This window comes from Gasterosteus aculeatus, chromosome 2 (assembly GCF_964276395.1).
Source record: "Gasterosteus aculeatus chromosome 2, fGasAcu3.hap1.1, whole genome shotgun sequence".
NCBI classification, from domain to species: domain Eukaryota; kingdom Metazoa; phylum Chordata; class Actinopteri; order Perciformes; family Gasterosteidae; genus Gasterosteus; species Gasterosteus aculeatus.
The window spans coordinates 5965394-5990441 of record NC_135689.1 but is presented as its reverse complement, the minus strand read 5'-3'; the positions used below and the strand labels follow the sequence as shown (position 1 = coordinate 5990441).

Below are 25048 nucleotides of genomic sequence, written 5' to 3'. Positions count from 1 at the left end.
ATAGTTCATTTTAACAGTGACAAACATCTGAAAGAGAAGAAAAATAGAAACTTGTGTTAAAATTACTCCTTTAATGATTTTAGAGTAAGGAACAGACCTTTTACACATCCACAACTTGGTACAAACAACTCCTTCAAACAAAGAATCACAAACCACAAGCTGTGCCTACAATTATGTTTGTAGGCACAAAGGTGGATTTTATTACAGTTTAGCAAACCTTTTACCAGAAACCAAATATTGTTGTCGTGGAAAAAACAAAATATTTCTGCAGTTATGTCCAGTTGTGAGTGTTTCTGCAATGGTAACTTTCTTAAATTAAGAATGGATGCTGCACGGTAGAATAAGAAAGTCTCCCCTCTGCAGAGACCTGTAGGCTGTTCATGGCTGGACTGTGCTTGATTCATGAATCCCTGGTTTAAGTGTATCTCATACTTTCAATATAACCAAGTATCACAAAGGTAATTCATAGAAAGTGTCAAACAATTTATTCTTATTTTTATCCAAGACAATTAGCCACAATCAATAGAATTTTAGTGTAAAGGCCACAGAGCCAGAGTAATGATATTGATTTAATACTTATGACCTTTATCTAAAACCTGGTCCGAGTGGCAGATACAATTTGTAAATTGAAGAGATAAAAAAACACCAAAAAAATACATAGCAGAATATGACAAAAAACATGGGATGACCTATGACTTATTACAGTATGGAACCTAAAGAATAGCATAGAGGATAACGTTTTAAAGCAAGTGACAAACACAATTTGTATCTAAATGTAAAGGAGAGTGAACTAGTGAAGATATAGAGATAGGTCCTATGCAGGGTTCAAGAGCAGAAATCATGTGTCCTCCATGTTCCCGTGATAGGAGTCGACCTGAGGTGAAGCAAAAAGGGGTTAGTGCCATCGTTAGGGAGGACCGGCGAGAGGGAATAACATACTATTAAATCTATGAAGTGTACATGTGATACGATAAATGTAAGACAAAAGGCACATATTATCAACTTGATGAATTATCCACCCAGGATATGATGTACTAATCACAGGGATTATCCAAGCAATTGAAAAATGTTTCCTACCCTGAACGTTTGAGTGGAATTTAACAAAGTGAGTGCACAAGATTCAGGCTTCCAGGCTGAGGAGCTCCACGTCGAAGGTGAGAGTGGCGTTGGGTGGGATGATCCCTGGGTGCCCTTTGCTGCCGTAGGCAAAGTCTGCTGAGCAAATCAGCTTTGCACGCTGACCTACACTCATCTGTGGAGAGAGAGTATTTACTTATTCTTTTTTCTTTTCTTACCTTTAAAAATCAAATAATCTATTCTTTAAGTGGGTATTCTATGGATTTGGAAATAAAAAACACGAAGACATTTGTTTGACTAAAAGTTATTTTTCTGATTTTTTGTGTATTCATTTTTTCAAAAACGATTACAATAGCAAACAGTCAAAAAGCATAAATACAGTTTAAAGAATTCTAAAATTATGAAGAATAGATGAAATACAAGTAAGAGCTCGTCAGCTTTGTAGACAAACATTGTCAAAGGAATGTGCATAAATGAATTGCATATTCTATCAGACTCTGTGCAGATGGACCAATGCTCCCATTAACCTAAGTAGCACCGAGTGTATGACGCTTAATGTCCACTATAATGTTAGAACAACTTTAATGTGAACCACTAACACTCCTCACCTGCGCCACTCCTTCTTCCCAACCACGAATAACCTCCTGGTGTCCGATCTTGAATTTGAAAGGCTTCCCCCGGGACCTCGAAGAGTCAAACACCTTCCCGTCTGCCAGTGTGCCTGACGAGAAAACACATATTCTTGAATAAGCTGATTTAGCAAACGACAACCAGCTGCGGGTTGTTTAGCCTCCTAGCGGTTCCAGAGCTATGAGCTACCGCTAGCCGACTAGCATCCCCGGGGCCGGTCGGCTAACGTTAGGGAGCCTGACAGCAGCTACGGTGCCGTTAGCTCGACCAGAGCCCGTTCCTACTCAGCGGATAACAACAGTGCGAACCTTTTGAATTATCCAATAAGTGATACAGGTCAGCGGGCGTCTGGCTGTAGCAACACCCGAGCTAGCGGTACGCTAACAGACACAACAAGCAATTAGTTACGCTAACGCCAGACGGTTAGCTTCAGCGCTAGTCAGCGTTAGCAGCCGGACGCAACCGGTTAGCTTAACTTGTACTAACGGACACACATTACGCGAACAGCAGCCATTCACACCGATAACGGCTCACGTTACCGGGCTGCGTGTAGCTTCGAAAAAAACAAACAACAACCCCGAAACATCCTGTTAGCCGGCGAGTGTTGTTTTTTTTTAGGCAAAACACGGCAGTATTAGTCGTCCACACTCACCGACGTAGTGCACCACGACGCGCTGCCCTTTCTTCGGGAATGTCCGTCCTGAAATAGAGACAGAAGTGGTTTAAAAACGAACCGCGCGCGCCGTAAATTTGTCAGTATTCAAACGGTTGTAACAAAGCAGTAAATTCCCACCATCGCCCGGAGTTATGGTCTCGATGTCTACTCCCATCTTGGCTCCTCGGGTATCCTTCCTCTTGACCACCCGACAGCACGAGCGGAAGCGGGATGCGGGGGGAGGGCGATGGGAGGGTGAAGGGGGGGGGGGGGGGGGGGAGTCCTCTTGATGGAAACCACCTGATCACCTTCCCTTTTCTTTGTTTTAATTGACAACTAACTAAACCCACAGCTACACATTTAACAATGGCAACAATGTAGAAAATCCGGTTTATTGAAGACAGATCTTTACACCAACGTGTGATTGTTTTCTTACATTCATTTTTTTTTGCATACTGCAGAGGGCATAACAAGAGATAGACATGTGCTCCAGGTCTTTGCAGAGTGGGGGGGTCTCGCAGTAAAGTCATCCACCACATCTGGGGAGCATTGACCTGAGGCAACCCACATGTCAATGTACACGAAGGGAACTGACCGGTCATCAAAACAGATCTTTGCTAGAACATTCATGACCAGCGAGGGCTCAGGTGAAGGCGATGTTGAATGATTCATGCGCACAGCATCCAGTTTAGATACCGATTGCATCTGACAGGCGGTCTTGGAGAGGTTTTGCAACTGTGAGTCCTCGCTGGGAGCTGACTCACCAGGGGGGCGAGAACACGGCGGCAACGCTGAATCCCATCAGAACGCACATAATCACGAAGAATGGCACGCTACTGGGAACACAGGCGACTAACTGCTCGGAGGAAGAGCTGAGAGAGACATAAACAGGCCTTAGCGAGTAGAAGAAAAATGAGGGGGGAATTAGTTGCATTACAGATTATTATACAGGGATCTGTGTGATGTAAATAGTGGCCTTTTCTTCCTATTCTCAGGACTGTTTGCCACAGAAGAACTGCTACTTAGGCAGAAGCCTGCTAGAATATTAAGAATGTATCCTTTGAAATTTGAAATAGTTTGCATATACCGACATCTTCAGCGTGTGTGATACAAGTGTGATTCCCTTTTTACCAGCATAACCAACAGCAGGAGCTGCAGCCAGCTGCAAAATAGCGCAAAATGACCGCAGAAGGACATCTGGATTAAAAGGGATGTGTTAGATAAAACCAATATTTACAATTTAACCTTTTGCTCTGCTTCTAACCAATAACTACATGCATGGCTTTCAAAGGGGGGGGGGGGGGGGGGGTACTGGTCATTCTCCCCCTGGAGACAAGGACCTGAGAGGAGGATTGAGTTCTGGTACTCTACTGTAGGCGGTGGCAGAGTCACTGTGATTTCCCCCCCCCCCTCAGGAACTTGTAGCACTGTTAATGGACATTAGAAGAAAACCTGATACCAAATGACAGCACGGGGGCAGTGTGAAACGCAGCAGCCGGGGCGACGCAGCCCCGAGGCAAACTGCAGCAGCAACAGTGTCATGAGACTAGTGGGGAATTCTGTCACCATGGTGACATGAGGAAGATGACGAAGAGGGAAGCAGCTCGCTGAAGCACAAGACTTGGGTAGATAATTAAGAGATGTGTAGTTGTGAAAACAGTACAACATTGTAAAATAAGGTTATTACATGTCTTCTTTAATGTATGAGAGTCAGATTTAGTGCAGAAGAAACACATATAGAATAAAATGGACATACAGTATGTTCAAGTGAAGCGCACGCTGACTCACGAGGGTCTCAAACAGGCAGACCCTGAAACCACAGCAGCAGAAACAGGCCGCCAAACGGAGTAGAGCCCGTGGGATCAAAGAGCCGTTGGATGAATTGGAGCCTAATTCAATATGAAGTGCATCAAACAAGCGGATCCTCCCAGACTCCAACCGGACGGGAGGGAGACGCAAGAGGCCTCCATCTGTGAAACAGTTACTTTATTTTGAAATGACCATCAGCCCATATATTGTAAGGCACACAGAGCATTTAAAGTAGCACACCTTCCAACCCAGAGGAATCCCCCCGACCCCCATGAAGAACAAACAGGAAAGTGGAGGGAAATGTTTCGGTTGTCTATTGAAACAAAAAATGACTTCAGACGTTTATCTGTTTTGTGGATACAGTCTTTTGTTTACACGGTTTTCACAGAGCGGTCACAGCAGAAGTCGGTACCAGAACATTTGAAATTCTGATCAAGAGATTTCTTCTGCTCACAATACGGTCTCACTCTTTTTACCACTGAAGAGAAATTGTTACATACTTGAGATACCATGTGCGTTTAAATTAGTCTGCAAAAGCCAGGCTGTAACATTCTCTACATATTTTTCTTTTTGACTTGTATCGACAGTTTTGAGAGGACAAATCCTCCTGGAGCCTTTTGTTTTTCACGTTGCGTTTAGCTTTTGGTTTCGTTTAATCTCAAACTGGGTATAAAGTAGGTCACAAACGATATGTATATACTTGACATAATGACAGTTGAGGTATAAAAGGTGCCTACAAAATTTGAAAAAACAAACATTTCCCTATGATCACAAACTAGTGAAAAAAAAAAAAAAAAAGAGGATTATCAGTGGGATATTTAAAGAAAACGCACCCTCAGCTGACCGTCGCTGCTCGGGTTTCAAGCAGGCTCATCCTTTTAAGTAAATGAGAATAATCTGTATGCAACTCTCACTTGTTAAGACGCTGAAATCCAGTTGAACAACTCCTTGTCTTTGAAAGTGTGCCGCTGTCATCCAACCCGCCTGCTCCTGTCCTACAAAAAGAAAGACTCAACTGGAACTACAACAATAGAAACCATTATGAATCTGTTCCATGGAAAAACAGGACTTTCCACTGTGGAATAACGGTCATAATATAAAAGGAAGTTTTAATGGGAGCAAAGGTTTTAAATGTTGTGCGTCGTACGTCCTATGAGGTTGAACGAATTAGTTTTTAACTGGACTTGTTCTCAGTATGGGCTGTTCGGACCTCTTGTGGAAGTAAAACTCTCCATCAAATGAGGCCTGTTGATCCGGTTCCCGTTTCCCTGACGAACTCACGATCAGCCAACGAGAACCATAACGCATCACAAACGCTTACAAGGACTCATAATAGGGACATAGAACTCCATAAGATCTTCATTTGTTTTTATGGAGTTGAAGCAGAAATGGCGCTCTGATCCGTCTCAGGGGAAATGTATCATTTTTGGGTCTAAACTGAGTTTTCATCACGGAGTTTCAAAGAAGATGCTTTCATCATTCAGTCTTTAATGCTTTTCATTCACATGACCAGAGATTACACTTTGAGGTTCACAAAGGAAGAAGTAAAAAAAAAAAAAAAAAGAAAGAAAAAAGAAAAAAGAAAAAAAGAATAACCACCAGCATGTCAAAACATTCTGAACAGAAAGGGAAAGTAAGTTAGCACTCATAAGTTTAACCATGTGACACTTTCTTTCCTTCCTGCAAATGATTTACCACCATCTCACAAATCGGTGCCCTTACTGGCATTGTCTTTGGCCTGACGGAGTCCGTACAGCCATTTGATTACTCTTGCATTCCTCTCAATGACGGAAACGCCATAAGGAACCCGCTCTGCGGCGTTGGAAGCATCCTCCTCCTCCTCGCCGTCCTCTTCCCCGGTCCCCGCACACTCTGACCCTGGAGCGCTCACACTGCGGAAACGGGCCATGGACACGATGTCAGAATTGGATCCGGTCAACTGGAGCTCCGCCGGGTCCAGACCACACAGGTTGAAGAAGCGCTCCAAATCCGTGCCGGCCCGCGAGCACCGGTCGCTCAGGTCCGATTTGGACCGGGTCAGAGACGGCCGTTTCCTGGAGCTGGACGAGGACAGTCGGGTTATCGCCGGGGAGGAAGGAGGGAATGAAGGGAAGCTCGGGGGAGATGGAGCAGGGGCGGGCGTTTCAGCCGGCGAGGTGGGAGAATCGTCCGGCTTGGACGGAGCGACCACGGGTTTCAGAGCGGGGGAGGGGCGCGACGTGGTCCGGGTGTGGAAGGGACGCAGGTCCGAGGAGGTCGGGCGCAGTGGAAACTGTGAGTGCAAAGGTATGGGCTGGAGGGGCTGCCGGATGTACTGAGGGGGGCGGCAGGGCGTCCGCGCGGGGCTCGCCTGAGGCATGACGTCCACTCTTCGTACCATCCTTGCGGCCGGAAGCCCAGAAGCGAGAGGGCTCTCCGCCCTGGCGGGTCCGGCGGCTTTTAATCTCACCGTCGCTGGACTGAACCAGTCCGGACGAGGGGCCGGACGCGGCCTTTCCTTTTTCTGTGGGGCCCCTGCAGGTGTGAGGCAAGGGGAGCCGCGTGCCGTGGCGACTGCGGCATCCACACCTTTGACGTCCTCCGAGATGCCGGCGCCATTGATCAGGTTACTCAGATGCTCCAAGTTGAGCTGAACTTCTTCCGGCCTGGTTTTCGTCTGGTTGGGGGTCTTCCTGGTGGGCCGCATAGCGGTGCCGGGGTTCAGCGGAGGCGAACGTGCCTCCGGAGGCCGGACCACCGGCTGCAGTTTGGAGAGAGCCACCTGACTCTTGACATATTTAGCCTTGTCCGCTTCCAACCTCTCCACGGCACTCTGCTTCGGTCTGCTCGCTGCCGCTTTAAATTGCCGGTAGAAGTCGGGCCCCACCGGCCCCTTGGGCCGCAAGCGCGGCGGCACGGCGGCTCCGCCGTTTGATGCCGGTTGTCTGAGTGGTTGTTGGAGAGTCTCCAAAGGCATTTTGTAAAGCCAGTGGTCGTACCTGTCCTTGTGCACGCTCTGTTCACAGCTTTTTCTTTGGCCACCCTGAAATAAATCTCTGGGGTTCTGCAGAATTCGAGATCAGCATCTCGGGTGAGGTTTACTTCCCGGGCATTCGGACTTCCTGTGTGGAAAAGAGACACAGCAGTCAGGACACAGGCAGGCGACATTTAACATTTACAGCCACCAAGACCACTGATAAACCCCTCCCCTTCCATAAAGAGCGCAACCAATCCCCCGCTGGAAGCCATCGGCGTGCTCGCGAGTTCATTGGCTGCAGGCACAGACGGATCCCAACAATCCGCCTCAGTCATCCATCTCTCGGTAGACAGACACACAATAAAACTGACACTTCATTTTCAGTAAGTAGAAGGTCCCTGAAAAGAGCAGAAGTGTGTGTGTGTGTGACGGGGAGGGGCATGAGGACAGCTGTCAACAAGCTATTGTCTGGAGGCAATACAGAGCAGAACACACACACACACACACATACACCAACAGCTGCTATAGGAACAAGGGCTCCCCATCTTTAAATAAAGCAGCCAGTTGCCGTGGTTCGGTGCTGGCTTCTTCCTGAACTACAAGCATCCGTAGGTTAAGTAAAGTTGTAAAAACAGGGTTGCACTTAGCATCCCTCCAGGTGTTTGGTGATAAACCTCAAACTCTGGTGAAGGTCACAACAGTGAACTTGGTGAGCCCCCCAGATTGATATTCTGTACATACTTGAGATACCATGTGCGTTTAAATTAGTCTGCAAAAGCCAGACTGTAACATTCTCTACATATTTGCCATTCCGGTCTGAGCCAGGCCGAACTCCCGCTGACAGAGCTGGGAACCTTTTTCCAAACCTCCAAAAACAAAGAAGCGTGGAAGTAAAGCTCAACACCACCTTGATATATATAATTAAAGAGGTAATGGGCCGGTGTGTTACAAAGCAAAGAATGTCTAGAGGTGAGTCAGACCCACAAAAATAGAGCCACTAAATTGAATGTTTCTGAGTCAAGTTCCAACATGTTCTGCCCTTCCGAGAAAATGACAAACGCGGCGCGAAACAAAAACCAAAAGGTAGGCCAGATAAACCCACATGCGCTAAAGGCCCCTACTGGTCTCGTCCGGACAAGCTCAACCCCTGCTCCTGTGGAGGTGTGGGTCAGCTGTAGAGACAGTTTGGAGTTGTACTTGTACAACTCCAAACTGACATTTGGCATTTGGACAGAAAACTCACCTTGACAGTCCTCGTGGATGTGCTGAGGCCGTCTCCAGCTTCCTGTTAGCCCGGCGAGCCCACTGAGCTGTTCCTCCTGAGGACAAAGGGTGTGGAAGTGTTTGAAATGAGCAGCAAGCAGCTCAAGACAAACCTGTTTGACAACCCACGTGTGCGCCTCCTGAGCCCGCCCCCTCTCGCCGATTGGTCCGGTGGCTCTCTTACAAGGAAACAATCTGGCCTCTTTCTGGTCACGTGACGCTGCCCTTTGTTGCTTTTTGCTGCTAGCGAGGTGATAAGGAGTCGTAGCTCATTTGCATATGCTGACAAGCCGTCCAAAAGTCTGCGTGGAATGTTTCGGCGTGCGTGAAGAGTGGATTAAAGTGCACAGCAAGACGAGTACTTTAGACAAATTTATTATCAACAGAAAATTGTCTGAAATAAATCTAAGAAGTTATGATCTCTTCCCTTTACCCCAGATACAACTAGAAAGAACAGCGACCTACACCAGATATATAAAATTAAATGATTTTACAGTTTTTTTGATTAAAGACACGAATGTATATAAACTTTGCAGCATTTATAAATGTAACCACCACTGTTTGTCTGACACCCACGTGGTCGGGCCATTAAGTATTCATGCCTGTAATATATTACAGCTATATAAAAAGTGCACATAGAATGGTTACAGTAGTGTTAAAAAAATAAGATGTATTTTTTATTTTATTTAGCAAACCGCGATAGAGGAATGAGCCAGCGGTTAGCGGCCACGTGTTCTACTGTACATTTACATATGTAAATGATGGGAAGTAACATTTCCCTTCAGCGTTGCGGCAGTTTGTGTTCAAAGAAACTGCAAAGCAACGCCGAGTCCTTTATTTGGACGTAACAATACAACCCAAACAATTATCACCACACGTTCATCACTTCTCACAGGATTCATTCTCTACAACGGAGCATCTCAAAAAGGCAAACTAACAACCGTAAATACAGTTACGTTAAAGTCAGTGACCTTTTTGAGGCTTGTTGCACTTTCTGTTGCTAAGTAGTACGTCTGAGTAATGAAGGGCCATTAGTTCTTCTCGTGCACCATCATTTAGAAAGTAACAATGCTGTTATTTGACGTTGGGGCTTAGGAGATAGCACAGTTTTTGTCTTTGTCCTTTGCACCGAGGCTGTGCGCTCTTCTCCGCCTTATGCTGCCTCTCAGTCCCCAGTCTCTCTGCCCCTCCCTCTCCTCGTCTCCCCCTCCGTCTTTGCCCTCCTCGGGCTGCTGCTTTCGTAGCTGTGGGGGCAGAGGTATGGGCTGTCCCAGGAAGAAACCCTCTTCCTCTGAGTCTGAGGACGAAGAGCAAGTGGAGCAAGAGTCTTCATGTCTGCACTGGCCCGGCTGCAGGGTCAGCGAGGAGCCCACGGCGGCGCCGCCCCGCGGCTCCCTCTCTCTCTCGCCTCTCCGGTCGAGGGTCTCCAGCCGAGGCCGGTCGCACCGCGAGCGTCTGGGGTGCCTCTCTGCTCCCGGGTGGAGGGCAGGGTCGGCGGGGACGCGACAACGGCTCCACCCTCTCCGCGGACTCCGTTGGTAGGAGGATCCATCTGGAAGGGAAAATGTGAATGATAAAAAAATACAAAAACAACTTGACACCCAGATTCTCCAATTCATCTCTTTGGATGCCCTTTCTCACCCAGAAGATCCATCTGCGGCGGGATGCCCTTTTGGAGATGCAACTTGCTTCCGAAACCTCCCTCCGGCTCATCGTCCTCCAGCTGGTTCTCCTCCACCTCGGGCAGCTCCGGCCCGTCTTCCTCCTCGTCCTCATCGACTGAGTAGCTGCTGCTGATCGGTTCTCTGAAGCTGACCCGAGCTGTGCCACTGCGAGACAGCGGTGGCGGAGAAGCGGGCGATCGCTCCGCTAGTTGGGGGAGGTCTGGCTGAGGGGAGTCCGGGGGCATCGGGTCGCGAGACTTGAGCGGCAGAGGAGGTGGGAGAACAGACGGGTTGTTGGGCGGGAGAGGAGGCGGGTTTTCTTGTGGCGGAAACACTGTAGAGAGAAAGGCAAGCGGGGGGAGCACATGTAGTTAATACAGAGTGAGAACAACAGTTAAAGAACAATGCTACTGGTTCGTATTTAGCGTGATGGATGTTTGATACCTTGCATTACTTGATTGGTCTTCTCCACCCAGTTCCTACAGTCTTTCGTTGAGGTTCCCCTTGAATTAACGCCGGTTAGTCCGGTATTTCCATTTATCTCTGCCTTCAGCTGAAGGTCTCCGACAGAACGCTTGATGCCAGAGTTCCCCGGCAGCAAACTGTAATGTGGCAGGTCGCTGGGCCAAGATGGACCTAAGCCGTTTCCTAGATGGATGTGTGGGAGAGGTGAGTAGGAGCCTCTCGGATGAGGCTGACCACTGGGCGGAGGCAGTCCATTCTGAACCGGAGCAGTGCAGTGGACACCTGTGAGGAGCAGAACAAGGCAACGTGTGAGAGTAGTCGCTACGAAATACTCACATGGTATAAAAATAGATCAAAGTATGACACCAGTGTATCATCGTCACCTCTGTTCTCCACTGCATCGCGAACGCAGTCTTTTGCAGGAGTCACAGGAGAGCCGGCGCCCTCTGGTGGCTGCAGGGGAGAGCCACACTGCGGCTGCTGGTGCTTCTTGGCCGACTCACAGCGTCTGTGCTGAGGCGGTTTGCTCTGCAGCGCTGAGTCACAGGAGTCGGAGTTGTTGGGGTCCTCGCCCAGCGAGCAGGGCCTGGAGCAGAAGATGAGCCCCCCTCGAGGGAGGAAGGGACGCCCCAGCAGGGGCAGGTGGCAGCGGGCGCAGCAGAAACAAGACTCCACGGCGTGCCAGTGCTGACCCTCGTACGTCATCTGGCCCTGATCAATACCTTAGAGCAAGTTGTGTCATGATTACACCAGTCGCTAGACGTTCTGCAGCTTTGATTCATTAGCTTCTTTTTAATAATCTGAAGAGACAATTATCTCCTTTTTCTGGGCAATTAAGGGGATATATGTACAAGCAGTATATGAACAAATGTGTCTTCAAAAGAGTACAGATGTAGTCAAATACTACATGAAGGCATCTGTTACCAAAGAAATAGTGCACAACATGGATAAAACCCCCAGTATAGGAGTTATTGTGGCTGTAACTCAGTACCTATGTGTTCTCCGCAGGTATCGCAGTACTCTGCGTACTGGGACTCGTAGCAGGAGCAGCAGTACGGTCGACTCTCTCTCATGATGTAACGCTGACCGCCCAGTGCCGCCTCGCACTCAAAACAGCAGAAGTGCTTCATGTGCCAGTGTCTTCCTTCGGCCTCAGTACATTCATCCGCCAGAATAATCTAGGATTGAGACCCAACAGCAGAAAAAAACAGAGGGAGACGATGGTTTCATGGGTGCAGAATTAAGCAAATGAGATGTAAGTGCTGAGGATTTGGGAAAGGGAAAAAAAAAAGATTCCGCGGTTGCCCTTTTCAAGGCTTAGTCATCCTCTGGGTCTAAAGAACTCTTGTAGGTCAGTCGTGGCAGATCCATTAGTCGACTATGTCCACTAATCTCTTAAATCACATTGAGAAGTCATTTAAAACGAGCAGAGACCACCAGAAACGCCTGCAAATAGCCCTCTACTACGCGCGGATCAGGCAAATGATCACACACAGCTATATTACGGCACCACACAGGGCAGAATGAATCTCTTATCCACTCATGATGCTTCTTTTGTTGACACTCGATGAGACAGTCACCTCGTCACAGGCCTGGCAGCGCGGCTTGAGCCGCTCGGCGTGGTGCCGGCCGCAGTAGATCTGCCCCTCCTGGAAGAAGTAGATCAGATCGACCAGCAGCTCGCTGCAGGTGGCACACTGGAAACACTGAGGGTGCCAACAGCTGCTCTGTTCTGCCCGACTGGCAAACACAGCGATGTCTCCGCCGCGGATCTGCTTCTCGCACTGGAAGAGAAACAGATTTGGTGGGGGTGTGGTAAGAGTCACCATAACCGTTAAAACCTTTCAGGTCTCATGCAGCCCTGTAATCATTACATCAGCGTGCTGCGCTGTGGCCCCTGAGCTATGCCTGCACCTACTCGCACCTCAACTTTCTCCAGCAGGGCTCCGATGGGTTTTAATAACGTTTGACTTGCCAACATTAAAGGGAAAAACTTGGCACCTTTCACACGGACGCTCAATGAGTATTAATGGTGAATGTAGTCGATTGAAGCAATAAATTCCTCAGTGCGTTCTGCATTGACTCAGAAAGCATCTTCAAATCCTCCTGTTTTTCTTGCATCTAGCACCAATATATGAACAACCAGTGAAGTAGGACGCAAAGAAAAGCTACAGGCATAGTGAGTGCGTGAGTTGGAGCGAGAGAGAGAGAGAGAGAGAGAGAGAGACAAAGTGAAGGCAAATTGCTTGAATTTACGATCAAGAATGATTGAAGGACCTTCACGGAAAAGATGCAGAATGTTCCTTTAAAGTGATACAAGGATACTGTTGTCTGAGCTTTGCCTCGGTGCCGCGAGGGAATCTGTTTCTAGACATAAAATAAAAATGTTGCTCTACCTGTTGGCAGATGGCTCCTGTCATAGTTACAGGGAAGAGTCTGACGACGCCTCTGCCCAAGTTTTCTCTTTTCCTCTGCTGACTGAACAAACGCAACTCCTTCTTCTCCTCCTCGTCCAGAGTGTTGCAGTACTGGGACTGAACGAAACACAGACATTGTTGTTGACATAATGGGCAAATTCTTTCTAAACATCATTTATTTCTTGAGTTCCGAAGGAGATGATTCTTATTTGTATTTTCTAGCTAAAATTATACATTTAGTGCCTTTTGAGATGCCTCAGTTTTTTTAAAACAGTTTCCAATTTATGAAAGTGCATTCATAAATTGGTAGCTGGATTCTCAGTGAAACACAAGGGTAGTTTTGAATAATCCAAAATATGTTTTGCATTGTGCACATGTGTAATGGTAAATTATTTGCTGTAAAGGATTTTAAATAAAAGCTGAATTTAAATGAAACAAATTTGTCAATAAATGACAATAAACTAATGCAAAAGTTAAAAGACGTAATAGTATAATAATCCAAAAAATATCGAAACAATCCAAAATGTTTGATTAAGAGGAAAAGGATCAATCTGTGAAAATTACTAAGAATAATTCATTCATTTAACAGCTTCGATGTGGACGCTGAATGGAAAGCTCAAAATCAATAATAACGATGATGTATTATCGTGCTGTGATTTAGTAGACCCGCCACACCGATTGTGATATCATCAGCAGGTCGCCCCGCTGCTGCGGTACACCGGGGGGCGGAGACTAAAGCATCCGAAGTGGCGGCGCTGTTACCTCGCTGTCGTGGGCTGGAAGCTGGTGCAGCAGCTGTTTGATTCGGTATCGCTCGCCTGAACTGTTGACGTAAGGCACCCTGTCCTCCGGCAGGCAGCTGAAGTACTGGTACACCTGCACGAGTGCGTTCACACAAAGAGCATAAATTACAGACTTTATTCATTCAGAGAGCAATTTATTCAACTGCAGTCGTAAAACATTTCGTGAGAGTCTGAACACGTCCAAGCGCCGGCGCGCATCATCAGACTCCTTTTGTGTGTCGACTCTGCATCTGCCCTCGTTACCTGTTCGGGCTTGAGGCCGGGCGGGACCCACGCGTACTCCTCGGAGGCGCAGCCCGAGTCGTCGTCGGAGATAGAGTGTCTCTGGAAGTCCGACACCAGCTTCGTCATCATCTTCTCCAGCTGGCCCGGCACCGAGCGCACGGCGTGCTCCTCTCGCACGCACTTGCAGTGGACGCAGATCTTCCTGTGGGGACAAAGGCGGCTTTGAGCTTCATCCCTGGGGACTTTTACTCGGGTTTCTCCCGCCCTGCGGACTGCGAACCACGGTGTGAAATCGGGGGAAACCCAACTTCAGATTCACACCGGTCCTGGTTTCCCAGATGCATTTGACACAGCAGAGGGAACAGAGAACATGCATAAACATTTTGGTAGCCATAGTTAAGCAAGATGAAGAAAACAGATCAGGCCGTTGGGACAGCTGCTGAAACAAACCCGAACAGCGGGGGTGTAAAAGTGGCAACTCTCATGTAGTAACTTTCATATTGGCCCTTCCACCTCTTAACCTTATTATTTATTAACACACACTGCGTTTTAGACATTAAGTTGCAGCCCACAAATTCTTGACTGAATGATGCCCTGCAGCCAAAAAATGACAAATACAACAGTACTTCTCACACCGTGAATTAAAAATCTCCTGATGATTTTAAACTAGAACACAGCGCTGTGGACAGGGCACGGTGATAATGCATTAACACAATCTCAGGTTGTCACTGAGGTTCCCGCATCCCGATAAACACGCCACGACCAAACAGGCCGGAAATGAGGTCGGCGACATAAGTCCGGCCGCCAATCCCACGGGGGGAGGGAGGAGAAGAAGAAGATGGGGGCAGTAATCCCCCTCACTCAGCCTCCTCTGTGACTCCTCGGACAATCAGTCCGGAGGTGGGCGCCCCCGCTTGTGGAGTCGGAGTAAAGTGCCGCGGGGCGCCGCGGAGGTGTGGATGTCGTGCATGCCGCGCGGCCCCGCGTGCGTCCACCGCCGCCGCGGTTGCGTAACAGCCTGCCAGCTGGCACTTGTGGCTCAAGTTCGCAAGACACAAAGCTGCTTTATTCCGGGACCCAACCCCCCCACTCGACAAAAAAGCTACAACACACACACAGACACACACAACCGCTGGATCAACCGCACAAGTTCTCCTCTTGGCTTCAGTCTCCCCGTTCATTCATCACCAGGTAACTGTAACGGAGCCGACAATAGAAGAGAAAATACATTTGAATGTCTCTATGTGACCCCCGCTGGTGGTTGGCACCTTATATGACCACGATCACAAAGCTGCTGCAACCAATACAAATAATAGTAAACGCGGCAAGTCGGCTTAAACTAAGCCAAGTTATCAGGAATCTGACCCCAGTTGTATTTGAGTGTGCGTGTGTGAGGTGGACATGCCTATGTGAGTGGGGAGGAGGACACAGGCAGACCGTAGCACGCTGGGACAGATGGCAGATAAACCACGTCCCACCCTATCCCCCCCGCCCCCCACACACACCAGCAGCCTCCACATGATGACAGGATGGGATGTTTAGTTGCCATATACGAGCTACAAATAAGCACTTGAGCACCTTTTAATAGTTTAATAAACTGTATCGCTGTCGTCACGTTAAATTTTCCTTTTCTCAGCGAGAGGTTCTTTAATCGTGAGTTCAGTCGACTTAAAAGCAGCGGTCGTCAACACTGCAGGACAGTCAGGCCTGGTGTGCTGAGCCCTGTCCTGATCAATTATGTGACTCACAGGCCTCTGATGTAATGCAGCTAGGCGTCGTTCCCTCTGGCACATGCAAAACGTAATAGGGAACTCCAAAGGAGGCGAAATGCAATCAGATATTCTGTGATTGTCATGAGAATGTTTAGGGCAACAACTGCGAGCTGCAAGTGTATCACTCACCAAACTGCTGTCAGAATTAGAGATGAGACAATACGTCGACAGAGAAAGAAAGAAAATGTGTAATCGACTACGATCTGAAAAAGTCAATATATCTGTATACCCAAAAATGGGTCTCTGTTAGCTGTTTCAAAGTTAGTACTCTGTAAAAACGGCACTATGTTAGGGCTGTGAGATTAATTGTTAATTATTTTATCTGACCATCAGTCCAAAGTCAAAGCATATTCAGTTAAATCTACACAAAACTAAAACAGAAAATGAGAGAATGCTTTGCATTTTTGTTTGTAAAGAGAAATTGTTTTTTTGTCAATTGACTAATGCATTGATCTGCTGCGGCTCTAAATTGGAGCTGCCGCCAATAAACAGGGAACCGGCAGTGGAGAAACTAATTGTTAGCTTGTCAACACAGACCAGCGGTGTGCGAAACATCAATTGCAAGGAGAGACTCGTCCCACATTTCATTATAGGAGAGTCAGGGTCAGTGTCAGGGTCTGAATAAAAAGTGCACAGGCAAATGTGATCACTTAAATAATACTCTACTTCTTTACAACATCTGTGTGAACTCAAACTGTGAAAAAAACAAAAGTTTCACCAGGAGACATTCATCAGCAATCTGCCTCTGAATTTAAATCGCTGCATCCTAACGTTGTTATGCTGCTGCTCTATTGAATTCTATTATTCACTTCATGAAGTAAACTATGGAGGACGGAGGAGATGACGGAGGAGATGACGGAGGAGATGACGGAGGAGAGGACGCTCCATGACGTCCATGAAGATGCCATATAAGCCTCCGAGGTTCGAGCATCAACACTGTACAGTCATGTGCAAACAGCTGTGTGTACTAAATAACGTATAACCACAAAGAATCTTCTCCCAAACACACACACACACACACACACACACACACACACAGACACCCTATAAACCCTTTAGTTTACCCACATCTCTCAGCTGAATGAGCTGCTCGTCCCTCTAATCCTGTCAGAAAGAGGAATATTGTTGGTCCGTTACCTGCTGCAATCCCGAGTCCCGGCAGCATCCGGACGCGTCGCTCCTTGAAGGTTTGCACCCGCGAGGCGTCGAGAGGGAGCGGGCTGCTGCTGGGAGGCTCCCCTCCATGTGCTTCATACCTCCGTCCGCTGGGCCCTTTTCAATGTCCCCCCCCCCACCCACCCACCACCCCAAGTCCCACCCTCCTCCTCCTCAAACAAAAGGCCCCAAACACAACCATGCACTGCACACACAACGCTCTAAAAGGTGCACACATCCTCATGGGGGGGTGTAGGCAGGGGAGGCTTTTTAAGTTTACTTTAAATGTTAAGCTCAAGTACACAATTAACCAGTCAAGAGTCCACGTGAGAAAGCTCACTGCGTCTTTTCTCCTGGAAGCGCTGCGACTGATTGACAGCAGATGGACGGCCGTTTGTGGCATCGACGCCGCTTATTAATCATAAAGAGTCTCGTGCGCCGAAGCGGCGCGACAACAAAGTGTCTCCGGTGAAACGTCGAGCAGACGGTGTGACGCGTCTCTGAGGACACGTCTCAGAGGACAAAACGCGCTACACACTGTATGATTATAAGCAGGATACAAGTTCCTCTTGGACTGCTGCTCAGGCAAAATAATTCATAACTAATCTTATGATTGTTAGTTGACTCACGGCCGAGAGTCTCGACCCGTTTGTTGGGATGTGCACATATGTTGTGAGTCAGTATACAGTAATTAAAAGCAGTCATGAGATAATCCACTGCTGCAAATGTGTGCTGCTGTAATAATCTATAACCCACTGCAGGATGTATAGCGAAGGCCTCCATAGATCGGATTTTAAGAACCAGATGGGCCTTGTCCTTTCGCTCTGCCACTAATTAGAGACTGAGTAATCGCCGCGTGGCCACCCAGACTAACGGCGAGGGCCACTTTGAAGGCTTTTGAAGCGTGGCGGGGACCTGCGGGTCAAAAGTAACTCAATTGACTGGCTGCTGGGCAGCGGACGCACCATCTGCCCCCCACCTCGGGTTTAGGCTGCGCCTGAGAAAAGCTCAGGATGAAGACGGATCACTTCCCCTCTCGGCGAGCATCAGCAGCTGAGTCTGTGGTCGCTGGGATCAGCTCGTCCATCAGAGGAAGGTGTGATTGTAAATGGGTTGTTAAGGAAGATGCAATTAGCTTCGGGACTCTCGGGTCTTAAAAAGTGACCCCAATAAATCTCAATCATTTAATCTTTTTCTCCGGAATCGAAGACGTCCGAGCAGGACGTTTCTCTTTGTCACATCTCCCAAAGTCATTTCGAGCCTGAAGCGAGAAGCGTCCGCAACCCACAGCATCGTGGTGATGCTGCAGCACACATGTTTGAGATTACGTCCCAACATCCAAGCTTTTGTCTTCAGCTGAATACTGGCAACTAAACTAATTACAGTCTTTTGGTTACATGAAACACGCTTTCCTTTTATTCTCTCCATTGCAGAGTCCCCGTTGGCTTCAGCCATGCTGCAACCATCTGCGCTCCGTTTTTCCTCTTCAACGATCGAGCTGTGTGTCGAAGCCGGCGAATGTACAAAGAGTCCGGATCCACTAAACGCAACACGTACATGGAACAATACGTCCAGACAATTGACGCTTCTTCTACGCTCCTTCGAGCAAGTACTTGTGTTTTGAAACTCAACGCATACAAATGTCCCAATTGAAAAAAGGGAAGGCGGCAGTGATTTAGAGAGACAGTGGGGGAGACAGCGGGCGGTTATGAAGTGGTCCAGAGGGCTTCTATCACAGCAGTGAGGCCTAATCTTATTAGTGCGATTGTCAGGATTAGAGGAACCAAGAGACCAAACCAGCTGGAGATTCTCAAACAGACAGAGAGAGAGAGAGAGAGAGAGAGAGAGAGAGAGAGAGAGAGAGAGAGAGAGAGAGAGAGAAGGAAAGGGGGCTCAAGGGAACACAGGCAAAAAAACTGCGAACTTTAAAGAGAACTGAATTGAGGATCCTTCTGACAAAAACGTGTGAGATGTGCAGTATGTATGCCGACATTTCAAATGGCTGTTGCCTACATTTGAAATAATTATAGGCTTTGCTGCGGAGACAGAAACTCTTTCAACGGCCCAAAACACAATATGGACACCCCAGGAGACGTGTGAAGTTCGGCTGAGCAGATGTCTTCGTGTTCCAGCCGAACATACGACACGTGCACCAGAGTCAAGAAAGCGTGGCATCGACCAACGTCGTGACGGAGGAACAGGCGCTGCGTCCGAACCCGTGGAGCTCTGCACACGTCGCAGGCTGGACTCTGCTCTGTAGAGCTTCTGTTTTCCCAGGAAGATGAAGTCAACTCCGACTAAAGGCAGCTGCTCCGGTTGCGACTGCCGGGGCTTAACGGCACTCGTGACCCTATAGCTCTGGTTCTTTATCGGCTCTGCGTGGCGGCATGTGGCGATCCGACCATGCTGGTTGTCTTTTAACGTATATCTGCACTCAGTGTGCACACAGATCACAGATAAGCTGATTTGCGTTGAGGCGATGTTGGTGGACAAGCGAACACACACACACACACACAAACACACACACGTTTCACTCCTGACGTCTGTTCTTACACATCCACCCATCATGCTCTTATGTATCCACAAAGCAGCACATGTACATGGGTTTAACCAACAAATTTAGTCGTTTATGACTCACCGATGAGGTAAAGTGTCTCTATTTGCTGTTTGACGTTATCAGAATATAAAGCTGCTGTGAGAAAGAATGTAAAAATTGTCAACAGCAAGATTGTGTTAAATGTTTAGCTATTAAAACACTTATGATTCTGTTCACAAAGTGGCATTAAAGTTGTAATCGTATTACATCTCTCATGTTTAACGGCCTGAAAAAAAAAATGTTTTGACCTCCCTTTTAAGTAGCTTATTATTATAAGAAGTTGCACAACATGCCAAACGAAACAGGAGGGCGCGCAGCTCTGCAAAGGTGATTTACAAAGAGGGAGAAAAACATTTCCTGCGGAGCCAAGAGGTGCTTGAGACGTACCTCCAGCCGTGGACACGGAAGCCGGGGCACCGATCCCCACAGCGCATACAGGGCTGCCCTCTGTCTGGGTCCTCTTCCTCCTGCTGGAGAACAAAAAAAACCCCACAAACTTTAGCTCACACCCTTCACACCTCCCGGTATCCGGACGGAGGAAGGTTCGGCGTGCAGGGAAGCAGAGTCCTCGGCATCATAGCGAGCCGTTACAGTGGCGTTTGGGGTTTGGGGGGAACATCGGCCTGTCTTACAGATTTCCCCGCGCATTACTTGATGTTGTGTGTTTAGGAAAATCCCACATCAGTGTGAGCTTAAACTTGAAATTCATCCATAATTCTGCAACTAAATAAACCTTTTTGCTTTTATCAGTCGTCACATTCGGCTGAGCGTTTGAGGGGTGTAGCGTGCTCAGACGGGCGTAGAGTGTCAAAAGTGTTGCTTTTTCTGCAAAAACGCTGAGCAGTGCATCTGACTTAGGCGACCACTAAACCAATGGCCTCATAGCTAACTTGTTTTCATATACATGTGTGTGTGTAGGAACCAGCCTCTTTTTAGAGATGAGAGGAAGGAAGCAGACACAGGATGAGAGCTGCACCTTTTCCCTCCCCATGTAGTCGCTTTGTCTACACTTTCTTTTCCCCCGGTGACTTTATTCTACAGCACTTCTTATCTTCTGTGATAAAAGCTTACTGTGGACACAGAACATCTTACAGCTATTTATTAGATGTTTTGCTACTTTCTGAAAAAATGAAAGTCAGGATTTTATTTTACATGGAAAAAAAAATAACGAAACATCAGGATTCTTTGGTGCTTTTGTTTTCCATTCCAACATTTGGAGCAAAAGGAAAAGGAGCAAGACTCCATATTCGCTGATGTTTTGTCGAGTTTTTAAAATGAAAGGGGACAGTGTGCTAATTTTAAGGTTGATGCGCGTATTTTGGGTTTGGAGACAAACATTGAGATGCAGAGTACACACACAGGCGCCAGCAGAGTTTAACGAGCACGGCAATAAAAGGCAGATATGTGATACAGCTGGGTCGGGTGTACCTGTGTGTACCTGCTCAGCTGGGTGTCCCACTTTTCTCTCTCCGACCACCAGCGTCTTCAGGAAAAAGGCCTCACACCAAGCCTGCCTTTCCCATGCACAGTTCTTAATGCGTTATTATGCGTTACTCTGACTTAGATCTTTAAACAGGCTTTAAACGCTATTCAGAATTATTATATGTGAGTATATGTTTTGAGCCTATTTGCAAACGACTGTTTCCAGAACTAGTTATTCAAGAAACGTCGTCAACAAAGCATGGTACGAAAGGTGACAAGATGAGCTAATTAAAGCGTACGGATGATTTCTGGGTGACTGGACCTTTCAGTTGTTATTTCCTCACGCAGTAGCCGAGCTGTCAATTGGACATGACGACTGGATGGGGGGGGGGCAGGCAATTATACTTTAGGGACCATGGAAAGCTATAGTAACTTTCAATGCAATAACAAGATATATATAAATTCATGTTTTCGGCGTCACTTTCTGCACTTTTTGCCCTGTGTGATCTTTTTTATTGTAAAGACAATAGTTACTGCACATTCTGATTATCAAAAATAAATAAATAGTAAATAAATGGAAAGAAAGTTCGCTAATTAACAGAAAACAGATGTGGCCACCTCTGGCCTTCTTGTGAGCGTTTGCCAACATTAGATCAAACTCGGCACAACTGATTCTAAAACTGTAGTTTAAAGTCAGGCACCAGTAAAACCGCGACATAATGAAAGGATTAGAAATTTCTGAAAAAACCCTAGAATTCAGTCATACTCTCGAGGTCATATAAAATTAATCTGTGCAATCTTAACTTTCCTGTATCTGATGCATTTATAGTTTTTTAAGGAATGGAAAAAACAATCCATGCTGTGGCTCAGCTCGTCGCTCACAAAGCTGCAGTGAAGCGCGGTGTATTAGACGTTAGGTATCTATCCTCATCACCTCGCTGAAGGCAGCGCCCTCGATTAGTATGCCTGCTTCGGGCTGCGGGGGATTCCGCTGAGGTGAACGCGTATCAACGACCATAGACACGCGATGCGGTCGTGCTCGGCTTTGGATGAATTCACTTGTGTGCGCAAAAGGGAATTACATTAAATTGATAAATATACCAGCCTCGAACATTAGCCTTAACCAGCGACTTTTTACAATTCCTAAAAGGTGTCACACCGACACGTGACCTACACGTTGAGGACACAAGGACACTTCATGCGGCCCAACAACGAGGTTTCGTCCATTGTGCTGCGAGTGAAGGATGTGATGGGAGCGGCGCGAGGAAGTTTCTTCTAAACCGACCGTGGGTAAAGTAAATAAAACAATCACGTCGGCTCACATGCTCGCACTTAGGCCGGCGTCAGACTTTTCATATCAGCTCCTCAGCGTTCGCTAAGTGGGTTTGAGAGGTTTGATCTCACGCCGACCTGCCGCGGTCTGCTTGAGATCGCTACCAAGTAACCAGAGAACTGAAAGTCCAAACATGTTTGTCCATCAGAGGCCTTTACCAACATCTACTACAAAATGATGTTGTTAGGACACAATACATGTGAGTGTCCTCCATCAGACGGGAGCTGAAGGGCAGAAGACAATGGTTGTAATACAAGTTTCGCTCCTCTCTTCGATGTTTTGGGGGTTAAACATTAACAGAAAAGGTCAGAGGTCAGGGGCCTTAGAAGCCCCTGTGCTCACTGGCCGGTATCAAACAGACAGCCCCTCTCGAGAGCACTTCATGTTACACTTATGCGCCGCTGCTTCAGGCTGCCTCGGAAAAACAATGTTTAACGAGTGGAGGTTTACAAGTGTCACTCAGAGGGTCAAGCTTTTGTGATCGTTGTGAGTTTTTCATCGTGCTACATTTGTTTTACTGTGGCCAGAGGGTTGTGACAGCAATCAGAAATCTATTTTATCATTCATTGGCAAAAACAAGTGTTTCAACGTACATGATGTTGACAAGATAGTTTTACGCTATAATTATTGCTGCTGTACGATAATGATTATATTTAAATCCAAATAAGGTCTGAGATAAAAACTGGTTACTGACATTCATTGGTTATTTCGTTCATAATAATACACAAAATTACATTCCATAAGAAATTCTTAAAACTTGTCAAAAAACTTATACGGAAGTACTTTGCACACTGACATCTGTGTTGAAACATGATTCCAAACTCTCTTTGAGTGGCGATGTAATTGAGTGTTGGAACATAAAATATTGATGGTATTCATGAATATTTGACTGTTTTCACAGTACAAGTTGGGAGGGACACCGGGTCCTGAGTGTTTAATGTTAAAGCCCCGTAAAGTAATTTATCACAAGATCCAGGCCTAAATAAAGTGGTGAAAAAAACTCTTTACACACAATTGACTCGAGTACTGTACTTTAGTATCGCGCAGTCATAAACATATAGATGCATCAATAATTATAGTGCAATAATACAAATTATTGTATTATTTTTCTGACCATTCTGCATAATGACTACTTTTAGAAATATTTGGTTGCAACTGCTTTGATAATGTAACATTTTGAATTTGCAATACTTTCAAATGAGTTTCTACACAGTGTGGTACTACTTTTATCCAGGTAAAATATTTGAATAGTGCTGTTAAATACTAATACTTGTTTATACAGATTTATAAACACAGAGTTAAAAGGAGGAAAGGATTGTAGGTCTGGTTAGCTAAAACTAGTGCTATAAATGGAAGATTTTCTACAGCAAGTAGTGTGTGAGTTGGATTCACAGCTGTCTGGATTAAATCCAAGTGTGCTGCACAGCCAGATGTTTCTGGCCACACAGCTGTTAAGTCTGGTCCGAAAACAAGCTTCATTTGGTTAGTAAGCAGACCGTATGGGCTTTGGGCACATAAACTAACCGCGTATGTTGTTGTAATGAAAACCTGACAAGGGTTACATACACGTTCAGGTTACAGTAACCTGCTCAGGTGAGAAGCTATGACGTCATCGGACCCCTCCTGACTCACACGAGTGGGGCACACGAAACGATTAAAAACCCTACAAGAACGGACTTTCTGGCACATAGTTGCAATGGAAAAGGCACAATATAACTTACTGTAAGTGTCGGGAAGGAGGGGGACGTACTCGTTATTACCGGGGAAAAACGTGCAGGCCACCGACAACGACGTCCAGGTGGAGGTGGACAAAGTTCCGCTCGAGCGCTTTTTCAGTGCTGGACTTAAGACTTAAAATCAACCTGAAGGCTGTCCAACTAAGCGAAATGAATCCTAAAGTATACTTTTTTGACCAACGTAGAGGGCATAACAGGTTAGCGAAGGAGTTCAATAAGTTGCGGGAGTCATTAGTTAATAGCAGAAACATAGTTACTTACCGAGCGGTTCGAACGTCGCTTTTTAGACCCGCGCGTGAACATGGTGTCGGTTGGATGTTACGATTGTGATTCCCAATGAATACACGAAGGGAAGGAACACAGAGGTGTAGATATTTTCAGTTACAGTCCGTTTAGAACAAACTACATGATGCCCCCCCTCAGACTGCCCCGGACTCCTCCTTCCGCCTCGGCTAACTACTTTGGCAACCGACAAGCTAGCCTAACTGAAAAGCATCGCTTCCGGCTGGTCTTTCAGAGTAAAACACTTCTCAACACCTATTTTCGACATTTCTTGAGCAGACTCAAGCTAAAAGCCGAATGGATGTATACGCTTGTATTTAATGCGTATCCAAATGTTTTCCAGGTCATAACGTTCACCTACAGAGTATTTCATTTCTGATTGATAACGTAGTCACTTTTATCGTGAAGGCCTGGGGCCATTCTGACAGCGTGTCTTGACGATTCTACCTCAGCTCCCGTCCAGAAACCTGAATATAGGTAGCCAACTGACCTAAGGCCTGGCTTCACCTAGACTACAAGAAGTGTATACAAGGCCCTCTCCCTCTACTGAAACCCCCTCCTATACTTTGACTCATACCATGTTTAGTCTTTATGTTTCTAAACGAGGGGAGCACAGGAGTCTGCTTAATACATATTCCAAAATAGAAATGTTGTCACAGGTGTGTTGGCGAGGAACGTAATTTGTAAACTCTTGTCAGTAGAGCAGCGTTAACATGGGGCATTGGTTTAATAACAAACCAGTGTTGCCCCAAACAACGGCTTATTGTTCCACTGTAGGTCTTTAAAAA

The 25048-nt window shown here is 46.8% G+C and overlaps 3 protein-coding genes across 4 annotated transcripts; all 3 read right to left on the bottom strand.

Moving 5' to 3' along the window:
• Positions 1–56: 56 nt before the first annotated feature.
• On the bottom strand, positions 57–2730 carry fkbp1aa (FKBP prolyl isomerase 1Aa). Its single transcript, XM_040192351.2, has 5 exons — positions 2501–2730; positions 2360–2407; positions 1686–1798; positions 1078–1252; positions 57–874 (listed from the first exon to the last, which is right to left on the bottom strand). Exons 1-4 carry the CDS (start codon positions 2535–2537, stop codon positions 1121–1123), a joined length of 330 nt encoding a protein of 109 aa, XP_040048285.1. The 5' UTR covers positions 2538–2730; the 3' UTR covers positions 57–874; positions 1078–1120.
• A 2912-nt stretch (positions 2731–5642) lies between these two features.
• fam110a (family with sequence similarity 110 member A) lies at positions 5643–8551 on the bottom strand. The gene is made up of 2 exons (XM_040192347.2): positions 8371–8551; positions 5643–7272 (listed from the first exon to the last, which is right to left on the bottom strand). The coding sequence occupies exon 2, from the start codon at positions 7125–7127 to the stop codon at positions 5874–5876; it is 1254 nt and encodes a 417-aa protein (XP_040048281.2). The 5' UTR covers positions 7128–7272; positions 8371–8551; the 3' UTR covers positions 5643–5873.
• A 198-nt stretch (positions 8552–8749) lies between these two features.
• On the bottom strand, positions 8750–24480 carry prickle3 (prickle homolog 3). Of its 2 annotated transcripts, XM_040192332.2 has the most exons (11): positions 24240–24480; positions 19875–19957; positions 13983–14166; positions 13699–13812; positions 12916–13053; positions 12100–12303; positions 11511–11697; positions 10903–11241; positions 10499–10801; positions 10032–10388; positions 8750–9942 (listed from the first exon to the last, which is right to left on the bottom strand). In XM_040192332.2, exons 1-11 carry the CDS (start codon positions 24279–24281, stop codon positions 9482–9484), a joined length of 2412 nt encoding a protein of 803 aa, XP_040048266.2. In that variant the 5' UTR covers positions 24282–24480; the 3' UTR covers positions 8750–9481. The 2 variants fall into 2 exon arrangements, with proteins under 2 accessions (XP_040048266.2, XP_040048267.2); XM_040192333.2 differs by lacking the exons at positions 19875–19957; positions 24240–24480 and adding an exon at positions 16874–17059.
• Positions 24481–25048: the final 568 nt, after the last annotated feature.

Bases quoted from the DNA above. Each gene is read 5' to 3' on its own strand.
- fam110a (XM_040192347.2), bottom strand. From the start codon at position 7,127: ATGCCTTTGGAGACTCTCCAACAACCACTCAGACAACCGGCATCAAAC.
- prickle3 (XM_040192332.2), bottom strand. From the start codon at position 24,281: ATGTTCACGCGCGGGTCTAAAAAGCGACGTTCGAACCGCTCG. The intron at 13,813-13,982 runs GTAACGAGGGCA...GCACTCGTGCAG, and splicing joins CCGGCCTCAAGCCCGAACAG to GTGTACCAGTACTTCAGCTG. The intron at 10,802-10,902 runs GTGACGATGATA...TGCTCCTCACAG, and splicing joins CGATGCAGTGGAGAACAGAG to GTGTCCACTGCACTGCTCCG.
- fkbp1aa (XM_040192351.2), bottom strand. From the start codon at position 2,537: ATGGGAGTAGACATCGAGACCATAACTCCGGGCGATG. The intron at 2,408-2,500 runs GTGGGAATTTAC...TCTCTATTTCAG, and splicing joins GACCATAACTCCGGGCGATG to GACGGACATTCCCGAAGAAA. The intron at 1,253-1,685 runs GTGAGGAGTGTT...CTCTCTCCACAG, and splicing joins GGGAAGAAGGAGTGGCGCAG to ATGAGTGTAGGTCAGCGTGC.